Here is an 18,327-nt window from a genome sequence, read left to right on the forward strand (position 1 = left end):
TTGGCAGACTCAAGCGTATAGTGAGGGTCTGCTGGGAACGTTTAGCGAAGCCCTCGGCCAGGGATGTATTCAACTCCCACCTCCAGGAGAGCTTTGACCAGATTCTGCGGGAGGTTGGAGACATAGTCCGAGTGGACCATGTTCTCCGTGTCTATTGTCGATGCTGCTGTCCGTAGCTGTGGCCGTAAGGTCTGCGGTGCCTGTCACGGCAGCAATCCCCGAACCCGGTGGTGGACACCGGGAGTAAGGGATGCTGTCAAGCTGAAGAAGGAGTCCTATCGACTGTGGTTGGCTTGTGGGACTCCTGACGTGGCTGATGGGTACCATGAGGTCAAGCGTGCCGTGGCCCGGGCTGTGGCAGAGGCAAAAACTCATCCGGCACCACAGGAGGGAGAAGCAGTGCTTCACCAACACTGTTTACAGTGGGGGTGGGAGGGTGCTGACTTTGACTGAGGACATCATCGGGCGGTGGAAGGAGTACTTTGAGGATCTCCTCAATCCTGCCATCACGCATTCCCTGGTGGAAACAGAGGCTGGGGACTTGGGGTTAGACTCTTTTATCACCCAGGCTGAAGTCACCAAGGTGGTTAAAAAGCTCCGCGGTGGCAGGGCTTCGGGGTTGGATGAGATCCGTCCTGAGTACCTCAAGTCTTTGGATGTTGTGGGGCTGTCATGGTTGACACGCCTCTTCAACATTGCGTGGCAGACGGGGACAGTGCCTTTGGACTGGCAGACTGGGGTGGTGGTCCCCCTTCATAAGAAGGGTGACCGGAAGGTGTGTTCCAACTACAGGGGGATCACACTCCTTAGCCTCCCTAGTAAGGCCTACGCCAGGGTATTGGAGAGGAGAGTCCGGCCGATTGTCAGGTTCGACCCGGCAACCCACCGGTTACAGGATAAACTCCTACCACCTGAGTAACAGCCGCCCCAGCCAAAGCAGACACAGCAGTTTAAATAAAGTCATGTTTACGTGTTTGGAACAAATAGCCTCAGTGACATGTTTCATGATGGTAATTATAATTAATGAAAACTATGACCTTAAAGTGTCATTCTCCAAAAAATATAATAATAAAAGAGTCTGAGGACAAAGTGCATAATACTGTCCATGCTGTGTCTGAATATTTATGTCGGTATTTTTTTTTTCCTTGTTTACCTGAATACGTTTGGATTTAATCTGCTATGTCCCACAATGCTTAGGGGAACTTTGTGTTTAATTTATGGAAACACTTTAAAAATAAATCTCATTAGTTATGAATAATGTTTATTTTAATTTAGTCCTTCAGTTTGTTTTGGAACAGATGCTATTTTAGAAACTGGATTGTTTGAATCTATCCAGTTATAATTATTGAAAATGTTAAATACAGACAAGAAATACATTGGTTGTTTTCAGCCTCCCTGTGGCCCAGCTCTATGTTGAACCTGCTTTGCAGTACAGGTCGTAGGTGTGCTGTGATATCTCACCTGTTTGTGGACTCTGCTGAGCTGCTCCAAGTTATTTTCTAAGAAGATGATCCTCTGTCTCTGAGCCAAGCTGCCGCCGGCCTCGTCGTTGTCGTTCTCTGAGCTCTGATAAACAAGGAGAACAAAACTTTGCTCTTCAGGTTTATCAAAGAACGCCAAAATAAAAACACAAGAAAATGAGCTGTTTATTAAATAAAAATCTGATAAATACTATTGATCTTAGCTATCTCTGGCTGGTTATTACTAGGGCTGAATGCAAATGGATTGGATCTTTTCAAAGTGTCCTGAAACAACTTTTGTTATTAAAGATGGATAAATAAAAAGGAATGGTTTTAATGTTGTTTTAATGGAGGTCAGTTGTCCTAACATGGCCTGTTCAACAGAAGTGTATTTCATCAACTGCAGGTTGGTTAAATGTTTAATGTAGAAAAACTGGTGACATCAGTTTCAAACCTTAAAAATGAATACACTGACTTATCTAACAGTAACAACTGAAGATGACAGATTCACTGTTAATTGATCAGAACATATCGATCAGAACCCGTTCCTGTCAGAACATGACGACTCTGCTTCTTACGTTCTTGACTCGAGAAGTGATGTCTTGTATGAATTGGATCCGAAGGTTGGTAAGGGTCTGCAGCTCTTTGGTCTGTAAATTAAAAGCAGAATCCCCGATCTCAGATCCTTTTCAGCTAAAAATAAATAAATAAATTATGAACCAATAAAACTCATACCACAGTTTCCTCCAAACCCTTCAGGTCCTCCTTGGCTTGTTCTCTCTTCTCATTCAGAAACCTGAAATTAAATCAGAAGACCGCAGAATAAACACTGAAAGGCACCACATATCAGAGCAAAAAGATTATTGCCCAAATTTATAGAGAATAGAGAAAGTGAAAACAATATCTGCTGTTTTTAATTCTGTGTTTGGGGGTTTGCATCAAGTAGAATTAAATGTTAGGGTGGAAACAGCTTACACATATACACATCGATAAAATGAAAAAGAAATGGAACAAGATGACCTGAAGAACAACATCCTACATCACAATTTCAATAAAACATGTTGCATGTAAGCTTCCAAACAAAAAATAAATAATGAAAGTCTGCCGTTAACATTGTCCCCTCCATGTGCACCACGTGAATAAAAGCAGGTGGAAGAAAACAAACATTAATTCTGAACTTGTAGAATACCAAACCTACTCCTGTTGGGTCTACAGGAAGCAAAGAAGGACAAACTTACTGGAGTTTCTGGAGTCTTTGTTCTTTGTTTTGATCCTCGGCTTTGACTTTGTCAAAGTCAGACTGAAGTTTTCTGTTCTCCAGCTGCAGGGCCTGATTCATACTGACAAATAAACAAAGGGGCTCCATCAGTCAGAAGTGAAAAGCAGGTTACAGTAATCACTAATAATGGTGAAAACAGCCGGTACTCTTTGAGCTGGTCGTTGTCTCTCTGCTTCTGTTCGATTTCATCACGGAGTCGACTTAGCTGTTTCTGATGAACCTCCCTGTGGTTCTCCATTTGTTCCTCCAATGTTCTCTGCAGAACACAAAGCAGCAGCACTTTCCTGGTATGTGTCACAACTTCTAATGTTTACAGTAAAACCAGCTGGAAACTTATAATGCTAATTAAAACAGTTTGACAGATACACAATCAGAACTCTGTATTATTATATAGAATCACTAGTAAGATCTAAACTTTAGTCAATGTGCGATGAGAATTTCATTATTTCTTATGGCTGTTGCAGAATAAACTCTCTTTATGTCTTTACCTAACCAGGCCACAGGGTGGCGCTCTATTGCAACTATGTCAATATAATTCAGTTCAATTAAGAGGAAAATGAGGTAGCTTACTGAGCTGTTACAAAGGTAAGGACATTGATAACTTCGATCAAACAGACTATTTCAAAAGGGGCGACTGAATGAATCTGAAGAATGATCTGTTCCAAACAACCTGAGTAACTGTCTCTCAGCTCTGTTCAGTTGTCTTCTTTAGATCCTGAGGAACCCAGACCATAAAGGATCTGGACGTCTTTACCTTCATCTCCACAGCATCCTTCAGTCTGCTCATGTGTTCTTTCTCTTTGTCCATCACCGTCAGCTCTTGCATCTGACCTGAAAACACAAAGAACAGTTTCAGCTTGGTCATCATGTCTTTTATCTCTCAGCCAATCACAGGCCAAGGTCTCCTATAAATATGGTGATGGCCCTGACCCTGAGCTTGGAGTTTAGCGATCTCCTCCATCAGAGCATCCTGACTCTCCTCCAACTGCCTCTTCTTCTGCTCCATCCTCTGCAGGTCGGCAGTCAGGGATTCCAACTTGGCCTGAAGCTGCGCAAACAACAACAACCCCGACCCAGACATGGTCGTTTGTCATGGCAGCAGTAATATGAAGTCAGCAGGTAGCTTCAGATATCTTTCTTTACATTTTGCCGTTCACTGACACACACCTGTGGCATGATTCATTAAGAAATCTCTCTAAAGGCTTTAAAAAATTAATTACTCATTTACACAGTAAGATTTTCTGTGCAGCTCTGCTGATTTCAGATTAAATTCTTAACTTCCTCACATTAACGGCTAAGGTTTATTCTGAAAATTCAGATTATTCAGTAACTTCACAGTTTTACATTGATATGTCTAGTAAACTAGCAATGCCCTCACAGGAAATAATAATAGGTGCACAGATAAATCAGCTGTTTACCTGATCCAGGCGATTTAGCCCTGATTGCTTCAAAGTCAGCTATTTAAAGTAACGGAAAAGTTGAAAATGAAGTCAAAGGAAGCACAGAGATATAAGATGTCTCTGTGTCATGTTCTATGGTTCCTTCAGGTTGCAAGAGAGAGCATGATCTTCTGTAGATAACAGCAAGGATTAAAGAAAAGTTGGTGTTTTATTCTTTCAGCTGAAGATGGTAGATCTAGAGATACTGTTCAGTGTTCTGGATATCTCAGTTAATGTAAGGATCTATCTTCTCTAGAAAATACACATGCGCTAATCACTAATATAGGATGCTAGTTTAAAAGCTAGAAGAGGTAGTGTAACATGTAAACTGTGTAATCATTTTGTCCTTCCTAAAAAGACCTGCAACACCTTGTTCTACAGCAGTTGTTCTGTAACACGTGGTCTAATGTAACCTCTGCTGTGAATTAAAAAGAAAATGGCTGCTCACAGCAGAAAACATTTGAAGTCTGTCCACTTATTTTCTTAAATTATAGGTCTTAAAGAGAACTTTAAAAACTCAGGTCAAAGGTTTACAAAAACCAGACACTGGAAATCAGCTACAATTTTGACTGGTGTGTGTGGGGTTATCACAGCGCTCTGACAAGGCTTATTAAGTGTTATTTAACCAGGTGTGTTTTACCTGTGAGACGAGAAGCTGGCAGGTGCTCAACTCCTTCTCGTTGACTTCCATCCTGAAGGTGTTCTCCGTCAGGTTGACCTCCAGCTGTTTGCTGCGGTTTACCAGAGATTTTACCTCAGACTTCATCTTACTGATGTAGAGACGGGCTGTGGTGAACTCCTCCTCCATCACTCCGCTCACCTCGGTCATCTGACCACAGATGGAAACAGTCTGTCAGGCTGCAAGTATCTGCTGATGCTTACAGGATTTCACAGTTTTCAGTGTTTGGTACAAGAAGTAATTTATTATAAAAGCCTGATATGTAATCAGATGTTGGTGGACGCCTCTCTATGGTAAAATGTGAAGAGTAGAAGAAAGGTCTTACAGCTTTGAGCTCTGTGGTCCCAAGGACACTGCCGATCTCACTGAGGTCTCTGATCAACAGATTGAGGATCTCTGCAGACCTCTTCTTATGGTGACAGCTGAGCTCCTGCAAGGTGGACAACTCCCTCTGAACTGCCTCCAGACCCGCCTGGAACCATAGAACATTCTGGAACATCACCCAATATCTCCTAACTTCCTTTTATACAGCCTAAAGGTCCAAAGTGCTAATATTACAGAAGTAATATTAGGATTTTGGAGTGACCTAGCCAGAGTACTGCTACAGAGCTAAGGATAAGGGTAAAAACAAAGATGCCTTCCAACCTCAAAGAGTTGGAGAGATAAACGGTCAAAAATACCAGTGAAATACAGCAAAAGGTAGGTCAGCAGTCATAAAGAATTTTTACAATGTTTATGTAAATAAAAACAAAAGGGATTCTCTTTTGCCAAAATTATAACTTTTATTAACTTATATAATTTCCAGTAAGAAACAAATATCTTTTAAAACTTCTCTGATTTAATTTTAGTTTTATTTCCAATGTTAACAATCCTTTGTCTCTTATATAAGTCACTGTAAAATGTTAATTAATATCATTGTTATGTCAGCAAGTTTCCAGCTAAACCAGTTAATTCTCTGCAGCATTTTACCAGCAGGTTCCTCCTTTTTTGTTGAGTTAAGTTTAGATGGGATTTTTCTTTTTTTTTTCTTTTGACCAAGCGTTGTAAAATCACTGGTGTTTGAAGACTCACAGTTTTGTGTGCAACCTCCTCGTTCAGCTGCTCGTTGCAGCGATTCTTGTTCTCCACCTCTTGGCTCTTGTGGTCATAGTTGACTGCGAGCTCCTCCAGGGCCTGCAGCACCTCCTTCACCTCCTCTTTGGCTGAATCGCTGTCCCTCTGCAGCCGGTTTAGCTCTTCCTGCAGACGTTCATAGTCCTGACGGCTGGACACCAGCAGCTGTGAGAGCAGAACATCAGCGGGTATGAGGACAGGTGAGCTGCGACGCTGAAAGGTGGGCATCAGGTGTGAAACGTACCTCATCCTGTTCTATCAGTTGCTGTTTCAGCTTCTCAGATGTCTGACTGTGCAGGTTGATCTCATCATCCTGAAACATGAGTCATTAGTTTTAAGGTTTCGGGTTTAAACTTGTCCTCATCATCATCCTGCTGCACCTACAGGTGAAACTCACCTTGTCATCCAGCTGTTGGTAGAGGTTGGTTATGAGCGTCTCATACTGAATCTTCTCCTCCTCAGACAGAGGTGCGGTGGGTGGGGCAAGGCTCTCAATCACTGCTGGCGTCTCAGTGCTGCTCTTCTTGTTCCTGTTGCTCAGCTGCTCCTCCACAGGTACAGACTCACCTGGAGAGGTTCAGAAAGAGTCAGAAACCCCCCAGCAGCTTAGGTTTTCCTGGGATGGGATCAAGGTACCAAATATTTTGATTTCAGGGCAAAAACATCTGAACATTTCAGATTTCTAGCTAAACTATACCGTGAAAATATCTGAATCAGTAAAAAATGTAAAAGCTTAAAACAGAGAGCTCCAAATCCAGTTTTAAAGCCAAAATTTCTACTGAGTCACTAGAGATGTTCTTATTAGAAATGTAAAGTTTTATGCTCTGAAACCTGGATTAATAGTAAACATGACATTAATTCCTGAATGGTTGCTAAATGTTGTAATGATAATTCTATTTTAAAACTATTTAAATAAATCCACTAGGTGGCGTCCTTACAATGTACAGGAATGACTTTAGAGGCGTTGCCACTGCAGGAACATTTTCCGGTAATTGTTTTTACTGTGCTTGCTTCCACTGCAGGAATGAGAGCTAAAAAAGCACCAGGATAAAAACCAAACACGAGAAACCTTCTTTTAGAGCTACAGCAGCTTTTGGTTGTGACTTGCACTATATGTGAAGTTTGGATGGTGGTTGTATATTCCCAGTGTTTGGTGCAGTCATTTGTAGGCCTGTAACAATTCCTCGGGTTAATCGTGAATAATTATTGAAATAATCGTTAACTAATTCAGTAATTTAATAATCCTTAAATGGAGTACACAGACCCTAAAACATGCCATTTCCTCAAAGAACAACCCATTCAGAGCAGTAATAGGCCCAAAAATGTACAGACTGTACATTTTTTTAAAGTGAAGAGCACAAACTCTTCAATTTTATCAACTGCAGAGCCAGAGATTAATGCTCTCATCAGGGATTTTATAAGGATTGCATTTATAACCAGTATTAGCAGCCATTGTTCATGTCTTATAGCATCAGTGCAACATGATTAAGCTGAAACTAAGAGTAACCCGCAGCAGCCGCCTTGGTGTAGCTCTAAAATGTGGAATCCCCCCTCATCCCCACCAGTTCCACCTGCAAATTTTCCTCACCTTTCCTCCATCGCTTCAGCTCATTCTCCAGTTTCTGGATCATGATGCTCAGACTTTTGTTCTTTTCTTTCTCCTTCTCGTACTTCTTCTTCCACTCCTCGGCAGTCAGCTCAAGGTTCACAGAAACTGTGTTCTTTATGGTTTTAGCTCTGAAACATGAAATCACAGAGAAACATGGAGTTAGGAGTTACATGCTGCTCTATAAGGGCACAGATCTCAAACTGATTCTTCCAAAGTTTCAGACCTTTACATCTAGCTACTTGCTGAGAATCTACCTCACTGAGGCTCCTTCATGTGACATTAAAACCAGGTCCAGCTCTCAGTCCTAAACTCCACAGCCAGTCTGAATAACCGTGTGGGATGTGGGTTAGAGTCCCTGATCTGGTTGTTTGATGCACCAGTTAAGACTCCAGTAATTACTAACACTGTTTGTCATGGACACTAAAGTGAGAACTTGTGAACTCTACCTCTGTCCGAACATGAGGGTGGACTTGCTTTCAGCCTCGTTGTAAACAGACGGAGAGCAGCAGATGATGATGGTCGTGCGACAGTTTCCTCCCAGAGAGTCCTGCAGAATCCGGGTCATCTTACTGTCTCGGTACGGCACGTGGGTTTTCTATAATTAGACACATTATACGCTGTGAAGATGTGACCAGTGAAGGTTATTTGGTTTCTAATCCTACTCTTTCTGTCATACTTATGTCACGAACATCTACAGCCACTTTTCTTTGTTGCAGCTGGTAGCGTCATCATGGCTTCATCTAAATCAGTTTTAGAGTCTCTCAGACAGAATCCTTAACTTTATAAAAGGTTCAACATATCCAAGTTTCATTTGAAAGATCTGTCTTAACTAACCCTAACAATGAAGTGGTAGATGAAAGGTGGTTACGGACTGAGTGAATCAACACAGGGTTAATTAATGACTGTGTTCATATAAAACAGGTAGAGCTGCAATAGGAGCACCAATCACAATAAAGCGGCTGGAAGACAACCAGATGATTAAAGCATGAATGTATCTAACATGTTTTTCCTTTTCAGATTTTACTGCAGGTGTTTACAAAGTTCCCCTCTTAATCTTTGTGTAACAGTGTTAAAACGTTACAGACATTTGGCCAGCAGGGGGAGATATTGGAAATGAAAAGTTGGTTTTCTGTCATTCAGGCACTTTAATGTTTTGTTAAACCAGTTCAGGTTGGCTTTTTATTTTGGAGAGGTGAATATAACTCAATATGTAGCAGTCTGGGGTGCATGATGTGCTCTGTGCTCAGACACTGTTGATAAATTAGAAACAGGAGGTCCAGCTCTTTTCAAAGATTCGGCTCTCTTATCTCTGACAGCTCTCAAATGACTCTTCATTTAGTATCACTTGGAGTATTTCAATTTTAGATTAGTTCAGCTATTAATACTTTTTTTAGTAAGCAATATTAAGTGTTTTCATAAAGACCTTATTCTTATGTTTTTAAAAGGACAGAAATGTCACTATTGTTCTACATTTTAGTCAAACCTTTAAACAAACAACTGAACAAAGAACACAAAATCCTTTTTTTATTATCAGCTTCAAACAGTAACTACTTCGATGAAACTAGGCTCTGTTTTAGTTTCATAAGCTTATAGTAAAATGTGATGTCATGACTCACTGATAAAACAGATTTCACTCCCCTTTTATTTTACAGTTTTTTCTGGACCTTGATTGGTTGAGAGATGAGGCTCTAATGGTCCAGATCTGCAAACTAGCTTGGTGATATGAGGAAAAGTGCTGAACTTAACCTGAGGTTCCCTCTACAAGCCCCCGTACTGTTTCTCGTAGTGGAAGCTCCTGCTGCTATCCTGACTAAATGAAACAACTTCATCATCTGATGATTACTCACCGTTCCTTCACTCAGTGCAGCGATGACGTTTCCAAGAGCAGAAAGCGACTTGTTGATGTTCTTCGCTTCATCCAACACAGATCCCTCAGCTCCAGTTTTACTGACCTGAACAAAAGCATCAAAATGTCAGAAAGGAAAATATTCAAGAATAAAAAGATAAGAAGGGAAAGTGACAGATTAAAGAGTATTGGATGCCCTGATTATGGATAGTGGGATCTCTGGGTGTTTTGGGGAGTTAATATTTGTTAGGTTATTGTAATCAAAAATATCCGAATTCGAAAACATTTAAAAGCATGTTTATTGAAATGCCAAAGAGGATAAAAATATCAGAGCTACACCTTCTCGCTCCCTGCCAGGTCGACCAGATAAAGTTTCCCAGACAGTTTCATCTCCGTCTCCACGTTCTCCTGCTTGATGTTGATCAGGAAAATACTGTGACTGCGAGAACTGTGCTCATTCATGTCTGCAGGACAAAGACAGGTGAGGAGCAGGTACATCAGCTGGAAATATGTCAGATGAACAAAGCAGCTCCCCTCAGAGGCCACAACCAGCATTACATCTTCTGATTCAGTTTTTTTAAAGTAGGTGCCAAATTAGTACTCAAGGAGAGCAGTCAAGGGCTCATGCTGAAGATTGACAGAGCAGAAACACTAGAAGTTAATGTGGTTTAGCTCTAAGAAAACAGTGTTTGTAGTTGCAATAAATAGCAGTGATAACTTCAGATATATCAGATGCACTGGAACACCTACTGGTGACAGCGACGTGTCGGTTTGCTTTTCCTTCATCGATCACGTCCATCACCTCTTCAGGACTCGACACAAAACGCTCAGTACAACCCTGACAGCAAACACCAAAAACATCAAACACATGCTGCTACTGTGGTTCTCTGCAATTAAACAATAATTAACCAAGTATTGCAATTGTAGCACTTTGAAAACATGCAAAATATACAATCATGGGACAAAGAAAGTTTCCAATACCAAGTCCACCCTTGCTACATCTTTAGTAGTTAAGGTGGAAAATTGCAACCAGGTGCATATGATTAAATACATCATCAGTGAGGCCACATCTGGCCTGGACCATACAGATGCATATTAACACAATGCCAAGAAGGAAAGGCACAAGCAATAATATTAGAATCCATGTGGGAAATGTTATAGGTCCAGAGTTTCATGAAATTTACCTAAATGCAATCCCCTGATGTTCTCAGACAAATTGCAAAAAAAAATAAATAAATAAATAAAAACAAGAGCTTCAAAAGCCTCAGTTTGCAAGCCAAATGTTTCAGTACATTATATTAGAAAAACACTGAACAAGTATGGCTCAGAAGTGCTGAAGGAGAAAGCCTTTTCTCTCTGAAATGAATCCACAACAATGGAGTTGGAGAAAGCTAGACACAACATTTCCTCGCACTTACACCAAATGCCAAACACAGCGGTGGAGGGGTGGTGCTGTGGGCTTATTTTGCAAACTGAAAGGATGCCAGATACCGACAGGTATTGTTTCTTATTGCTGGTTTTACAACCATGTTTTTCAGTTTTTCCCAACGCTTTGACATCACTGACATGAATGGAAACTTTGTTTCTCCTCAAGATTACTAACAAAATATTACTACTGCAGTACTCGGAATACAAGATGTAGTTATAATAATGTTCTAATATTAAAATGGCACTGGAATTTCTGATATGTGCTATTATACCGCAGTGCTAAAACTGTGGTTCTAATACAAGACATGTGATAAATGACATGGTACTGATAATGCTGTACTAATGCTAAGCATATACAGTAGAATGCCACGTGACTGAGGTACCTTGACATAGGGAACCCTGTTTTTATCCTCGTGAACAGCCAGGTTGGTCTTTGACACTGAAACATTAAACTTTTGTCAGTAAATGTTAACAAGCTCTTGGAGTTTAGGAACAGAAAAACGTGAAACATTTTACCATCCAGTAAGTCTCTGATTTTATCCAGATAGATTTCAAAGTAGGAGACCTGCAGACAGAGAGGATCTCGTCACATATGGACTCATGATACCGACAGGCAAAGTACACTGCTGCACTGAAGTAATACAAAGCATTCTAAGGTGCCCTCAGGTTAGCTGGAACCTAATAGCATCACCTTGATGTGGAACTCCAGGTTCTCGTCCATGGAGTAGATGTGATCAAAGATGTCTCTAGAGATTCGGGGGATTATTCCCATCATATGGGGGTCATGCAGGTTCCCCTAAAAAACAACATTGTGTTTACAAACACAAACAAACGTGATCTATCACTCAAACATCAAGACATTTACCTCCATAGTGTGAGTCTTTCCTGAGGACGTCTGACCGTAAGCGAAGATGGTTCCATTGTATCCTCCCAGCACGTCTTAAACACCAGATGAAGATACAAACAACAAAAAACAAATCATAGAGGAAAATACCAAAGAGCATAAAACTAACTAAAATCTTTTAAATTTAGTTAATAAATAATGTTGGTAATGTTTACCATCATGTTGTGTATTTGTGGGTTGGGTTTTGCCTCACCTTTGACGATCTGTTTAGCACAGGTGTCATACACCTGAATCTGTTCGGTGCTCGGAGGAAAGACTCTGTCGAACACGTACGGCTTCCCCTGCAACACAGGAAAACCTTCGTCAAAGACAAAAACCTTCTGCTAAAAACAGGAAACACATTGTAAAATAAAAGACTTCTCCAGTCAGTAAATTCCTTACTTCTTCCCTTAACACCTAAATCTAACCAGATTCAACTGCCCAGTTGTTGGACGAGGTGACCTCTAACCTTTTCCACAAACTATATTGACTGTGGGGCATTAGAGTGCTGCTAGGTCTTAACGTGGTGTGTATAGTCTATTGCTCTATGCTACTGATAGCTTCCCTTGAAGCACAGAGAACATGTTGCCAAAATAAAAGTCCCATAAAACAGAATAAACTACTCACAGTCCAGAATACAGTAATGCCAGAATACAGACCATTACATGAAAAAGAAAAAGAAATTCAGATTTTCTTTAAAATTATTTGTGGCCTTGATTTGACTCGGCTCTGCAGTTATGGTTAAAATCATTTATATCACTGGCATATTTAGATTTAAAATTTATTTTGTTTGTCCAAGAAGTTTGTTTCTGGTAGGACATTAGCCAGGTATCTCTAAAAAAATATGAAACAATGTAAAATGAGAATAATTTAGTTAGAAAAAAACATTTTGCTAAAATAATAAATGACTTTAGGCCTAAATCTGTTCGGGTATAATTTTGGGCTTAACTGTAAATCAGATCAAAGGGTAAAACGGTCCTGAACTGATAGTTGGACCAGACAGATTGAGGTCTCTATAACAGCAACATCTAATGAACAGGTTAATATGGAGGCAGATATGTTTTAAATTACCTGAACATTTCTGCCTTCATTGTTCAGCCTAATATTTTTTTACTGCAATCTGTAGTTTGAGAGATTTCTGCATCAAAGCTTATAAGCATCACAACTGAATTAGATTTTAGTATTATACACACGTACTGTGTGAACACCTGTTATTTTAGCACACCAGTGTGTTATTTCTGTATAACAGTGCTTGATTTGAACCTGCCTGTAAAAACGTGAGCTTATATAAAGATTATTATAAGGTCTTACTCTCCACACCCATACATGTATAAGGTGTGTATTTCATCTAAACACAATCTTCCTTCTGTGATCAATTTAACTGAAAGAGAAAGAAATTATTAGCAAACTAAGTCTGAACATATGAAGCTTTACGATTTGGTGTTTACTAATTCATTTTTCACGTGCATAAGACACAACTGCGTATTTATCCATGAATGTTTGCGTCTGCTGCTGACATTAAACTGATCTGAGGACAGTTTGAAGGTTTATCAGCAGCCAACAGATTTACAAAAATGTCAAGTCAAAACACACAGAGTACACACAGTAGAAAACAATATGCTACAAGAAGTAGAAATAATAATAACATTATTATTATTATTTTATAGACTTCCCTTTAAAGAAGACAGACAGCTTCTTTGAAACAGGTGACTAATGCCCTACTTAACTGGCCCCAAAATACACAGATTGCTCATACAGCTAAGACTACAGCTGTTACACATGCTGTAGTTAATAAGCAAGGTAAGTATATTTGTATAGCACTATTCTATACACAGAGCAATTTGAAGTACTTTGCAGGAAATAATAAACTCATAATGCTGTTGTCTTTAGCTCCTTTCACTAAACACTTCAAATCAGAACATCTGCCTATTTGTTGCTCCTCTAAAGCCACCAAGCGAGTGAACGGCAGCATCCAAACTGTTGACTTATCCGGGGTGAGCTGACATTACAGTGCAAGGGTGGAATGAAGCCATGACAGACAGACGGTTTGACCATATGGCTGCTGAATTTATGGTCAAAACACACCAGGACCAAAGTGTAGTAATGTGCCAGATCTTGTCTTTAACACACATTGGACGGGTCACGCCGAATAGATTTTCACCTCTAAAGCTACCACTACAATTAATATATGAGCACTGAATTGCTTTACACTGATTGTGGTTTCATGGCTTCAGCTTCTTTTGTGTTCTTATAATAAAATGAATTGATACTGATACCAAAGACTGAGTCTATGCCAAATAAAGATAAGCTGCTCCTGTTTTTTCACAGATGAACGCCTCAAGCCAGCGAAGTACAGCAAAGACAAATAAGGCTGGCATCACAGAGGTAGCTGATTACAATACAGCACTGCAGGCTGCACTATCCACCATAGTGCTTCCTATAAACTCTTCTAAGCACTGCCAAGGAAACTAAAAGCCTAATATTTCCTTTACAAGTTATTGTTTTGTGGTGCAAACCTAAATAAAGGCACATGTGAGCAACAGAAACAGACTAAAATAGATTAAAGTCAATAAAGGCCAGTAACAAGTTCATGAACTTCATCTTAATGCTAACTGGGAGTTCATGACTCCCTAAGGTTACCAGACTTTAGAATTTTTCTTTGCCTCTTTCATCTTTAACTTGTAAAACAAAGCTTAGTGCAGTCTTAGTCTGCAGAGAGAACTGAACAGTGTAAAACCTTCCACACCAATCATCCAATAAACTCCATGATTATTCATGCTGTGTCATTTGGGTTGTTGGGTTCCTGGAGTATGCTGATGCAGATCAGTTTTGTTGGATTTCTTTTTAAATTCAAAGCCAACATGTTCTGTTAGTAGATTTGAAAAAGGGTTTCAGTTGTGTGTCTGTTCTAGTAGATCCAAATGAAAGTACCTGAAAGTAAAAGATGTTGGTTTTTCATTTATCTTTTGACGTCAACACAAAATGTCAATAAAAATTGGTCTCATAGTCCCAAAACATCCATCCATCCATTACATTTAGTGATCCTGAGTCAGTTTCTTGCTGCAGGTCTGTCTGTTTCAATAAGATGCCTGTCGCCATGGTGACTGCATCTCTGCATCCCCAGGGAGATGGCTGCGATGACTGGACCAATGAGACGGAAGAAAAATGATTGCTGCTGAATGATGCCAGACACACGCAGATAAATACACAAACTCAGCTACACTCTCTCACACACACACACACACACACACACACACACACACACACACACACACACAGTCACGCCAGCCTCACACTGAGTTCAGCGTCTGTTCAGTCATTTTCTGTCCGTGGATCTGAATCTATAATCAATAGTTTTCTGTTAATCCACTGCTGCTGATCACATGACCTCTGTCAGCCCTCACCTGCTGTCATGGTAACAGGTTATTTCCCATGAGGTCTTTTAGAGGCTCCATCCCCCCTTTTGTCTGAATGAAACCTGGGATGGATGGATGTACTTTGATAGACATTCAGGGTAAAACCATACATGTTCTCAAGAAGGAAGAAATCTTTAAATATATATCCATTAATAACCTGCATCAAGCCCTTATAATACCACCAGAATTATATATGTTTGTCTGAAACGAACAGATGTGTTTGCATTTAAAGCATTTACTATAACCATGAATATGCCCCCAGGGCTGGTGATTGTTCCTAATGTGTGTTAGATTTATGCAGCTGTTAGAAGGTCCATGCCTAAGTCAGAAAAGGGGGGATTTGTGGAGGAGAAAAACTTTCCCCTTGTTGCAGTACGAGCATAGCTGAGCTGCCTCCTCTATGGATTCAGAATGGATGGATGGATGGAAACTCGGAAACTTGCTATGTGACCCACTCAGGAGAAACATTATTTTTTTCTGCAAAGGCTTCCAAACAAACTGCATAAAACGTTTTAGCTGGAAACAAAATGTCATGTCCTGATGTTTCTTCAGAGAGAAAGTATTCTTCTCTGCAGCCAGGTCATTATGACTGGTTTATATCTGCCTCATTATTTTCTCTCTGTGTCCTTCCCTGAAACCTGAGGAACTAGGACGCCCATACTGTTGAAGAGAAACCATTCCTGAAGAGCCCAGGTCAGATTTGTCCTGAATGCTTCAGCTGAAAGCAGCAGATTCAGAATTACTGTAGTTACAGTTTACATAAACCAAGTTTCTCTTTTTTTCTGCTGTTTTTGTCTGCTCTAACTGCTTCTGTCTGCTTTTCTAATTGAATCTGTATAACTCAAAGTACTCTCCAACATCCCTGACATATTGTTTTCATCTCATGTGTTTGACATCTGAAAGAAATTCAGACAGTGAGCGTCTGGTTAATCGATTAAAAACAGTGATTACTATTATTAAAACTAAATGATTAGTATAAGACTGATCTGTATCTGTTTTTTCTAACACATAGGGAAAAACAATCCAATTATCAACTAAAATTTGGTTTCAGTTATGTTTAGATTGAACCAACAACCCAAAACTAATGAATGAAAAACAAATTGGAGAAGCAACCTGCAGCATCGCTGCTCCACATGATGTTTAATTTTCTCAGCTGACTCTCAGCTGTTTCTGTTTCTATTGTTGCAGCACGGATACATGCAGGCGGGTGTGTCTGTGCGGAAAACAGGTTCGGTTCTGTCCTGCTTGGTTCGGATGGGTCAGAACTCACCGCCAACACCACCGTGTCCTCTCCGTTGAATTTGGGGACGAATTTGTCTCCGCGGCTGCGCTCCGAATCACTCAGCGGCCTGAAGCGGCACATCACCTTCACCCCGCACACCCCGCACTCTGCAGCCTCCATCCCCGCACAGCCCGCAACAACAAAAACCAGAAGAGAGAGCGAAACGGACTCCCGCCGGACTTGCTGGAACTCGGGGCTCAGTTCGGTCACAGCTGGCGGATCGGACTGATGAAGCTCTCGGAGCTCCGGTCACCGTCTCTCTATCAGGATGCTGATCACAACACTCCCACCTCTCATAGGTCCACCCTGCAGCACTGAGCCGCAGAGAACTCTGGGAAACGGAGTCTTGACGCGGATTTGGCGGATCTGACTGATAAAGTGGTCTGATCTGTCATGATGCTTTGTGCGCAAACTCCGCCCGAATATATCAAAATGACCCCCTTATCATTTTAAATGGAAGAAATAAATAACCTTTTGTAAAAACAGCCAAAATGTTAAGTTCATTGTTTTTTAATTTTCTGCCATTAAACTGTTTAGGATTAAATTTGTAGATCTATCTATGTAGACTGATTTCACTGAATTCACTGATGTTGGTTTTGAGATCTTTTTTATTTGAATTAGACATATCACTGTAATGACATTTAACACCATATCAATTTTTTTTATTTTATAATTAATGGCCAGTCATAACAGCTTTGTCTTGGTGAAGCAGCTCTAACTTATACAGGTCCTTCTCAAAATATTAGCATATTGTGATAAAGTTCATTATTTTCCATAATGTCATGATGAAAATTTAACATTCATATATTTTAGATTCATTGCACACTAACTGAAATATTTCAGGTCTTTTATTGTCTTAATACGGATGATTTTGGCATACAGCTCATGAAAACCCAAAATTCCTATCTCACAAAATTAGCATATTTCTCCGACCAATAAAAGAAAAGTGTTTTTAATACAAAAAACGTCAACCTTCAAATAATCATGTACAGTTATGCACTCAATACTTGGTCGGGAATCCTTTTGCAGAAATGACTGCTTCAATGCAGCGTGGCATGGAGGCAATCAGCCTGTGGCACTGCTGAGGTCTTATGGAGGCCCAGGATGCTTCGATAGCGGCCTTTAGCTCATCCAGAGTGTTGGGTCTTGAGTCTCTCAACGTTCTCTTCACAATATCCCACAGATTCTCTATGGGGTTCAGGTCAGGAGAGTTGGCAGGCCAATTGAGCACAGTGATACCATGGTCAGTAAACCATTTACCAGTGGTTTTGGCACTGTGAGCAGGTGCCAGGTCGTGCTGAAAAATGAAATCTTCATCTCCATAAAGCTTTTCAGCAGATGGAAGCATGAAGTGCTCCAAAATCTCCTGACAGCTAGCTGCATTGACCCTGCCCTTGATAAAACACAGTGGACCAACACCAGCAGCTGACACGGCACCCCAGACCATCACTGACTGTGGGTACTTGACACTGGACTTCTGGCATTTTGGCATTTCCTTCTCCCCAGTCTTCCTCCAGACTCTGGCACCTTGATTTCCGAATGACATGCAGAATTTGCTTTCATCCGAAAAAAGTACTTTGGACCACTGAGCAACAGTCCAGTGCTGCTTCTCTGTAGCTCAGGTCAGGCGCTTCTGCCGCTGTTTCTGGTTCAAAAGTGGCTTGACCTGGGGAATGCGGCACCTGTAGCCCATTTCCTGCACACGCCTGTGCACGGTGGCTCTGGATGTTTCTACTCCAGACTCAGTCCACTGCTTCCGCAGGTCCCCCAAGGTCTGGAATCGGCCCTTCTCCACAATCTTCCTCAGGGTCCGGTCACCTCTTCTCGTTGTGCAGCGTTTTCTGCCACACTTTTTCCTTCCCACAGACTTCCCACTGAGGTGCCTTGATACAG

The 18,327-nt window shown here is 40.8% G+C and overlaps 1 protein-coding gene across 1 annotated transcript in view; it reads right to left on the reverse strand.

Moving 5' to 3' along the window:
• LOC124871288 (kinesin heavy chain-like) overlaps window positions 1-16,761 on the reverse strand; it is a 23,034-nt gene extending 6,273 nt beyond the window's left edge. Inside the window, exons 1-23 of the mRNA XM_047370487.1 lie at window positions 16,423-16,761; window positions 11,951-12,038; window positions 11,719-11,792; window positions 11,545-11,649; window positions 11,370-11,418; window positions 11,237-11,292; window positions 10,176-10,263; window positions 9,765-9,889; window positions 9,427-9,531; window positions 8,026-8,174; window positions 7,559-7,707; window positions 6,368-6,537; window positions 6,215-6,283; window positions 5,929-6,135; window positions 5,183-5,329; window positions 4,819-5,007; window positions 3,670-3,787; window positions 3,494-3,570; window positions 2,886-2,995; window positions 2,699-2,800; window positions 2,196-2,256; window positions 2,039-2,110; window positions 1,462-1,566 (exon numbers count right to left, since the gene is read on the reverse strand). Coding sequence (XP_047226443.1) covers window positions 1,462-1,566; window positions 2,039-2,110; window positions 2,196-2,256; window positions 2,699-2,800; window positions 2,886-2,995; window positions 3,494-3,570; window positions 3,670-3,787; window positions 4,819-5,007; window positions 5,183-5,329; window positions 5,929-6,135; window positions 6,215-6,283; window positions 6,368-6,537; window positions 7,559-7,707; window positions 8,026-8,174; window positions 9,427-9,531; window positions 9,765-9,889; window positions 10,176-10,263; window positions 11,237-11,292; window positions 11,370-11,418; window positions 11,545-11,649; window positions 11,719-11,792; window positions 11,951-12,038; window positions 16,423-16,554 — 2,547 coding nt within the window. The 5' untranslated portion in view covers window positions 16,555-16,761. The remainder of the gene's footprint in view (window positions 1-1,461; window positions 1,567-2,038; window positions 2,111-2,195; window positions 2,257-2,698; window positions 2,801-2,885; window positions 2,996-3,493; window positions 3,571-3,669; window positions 3,788-4,818; window positions 5,008-5,182; window positions 5,330-5,928; window positions 6,136-6,214; window positions 6,284-6,367; window positions 6,538-7,558; window positions 7,708-8,025; window positions 8,175-9,426; window positions 9,532-9,764; window positions 9,890-10,175; window positions 10,264-11,236; window positions 11,293-11,369; window positions 11,419-11,544; window positions 11,650-11,718; window positions 11,793-11,950; window positions 12,039-16,422) is intronic.
• Window positions 16,762-18,327: the final 1,566 nt, after the last annotated feature.

The sequence above is a fragment of the Girardinichthys multiradiatus genome, chromosome 7, assembly GCF_021462225.1.
Source record: "Girardinichthys multiradiatus isolate DD_20200921_A chromosome 7, DD_fGirMul_XY1, whole genome shotgun sequence".
In the NCBI taxonomy this organism is placed as follows: domain Eukaryota; kingdom Metazoa; phylum Chordata; class Actinopteri; order Cyprinodontiformes; family Goodeidae; genus Girardinichthys; species Girardinichthys multiradiatus.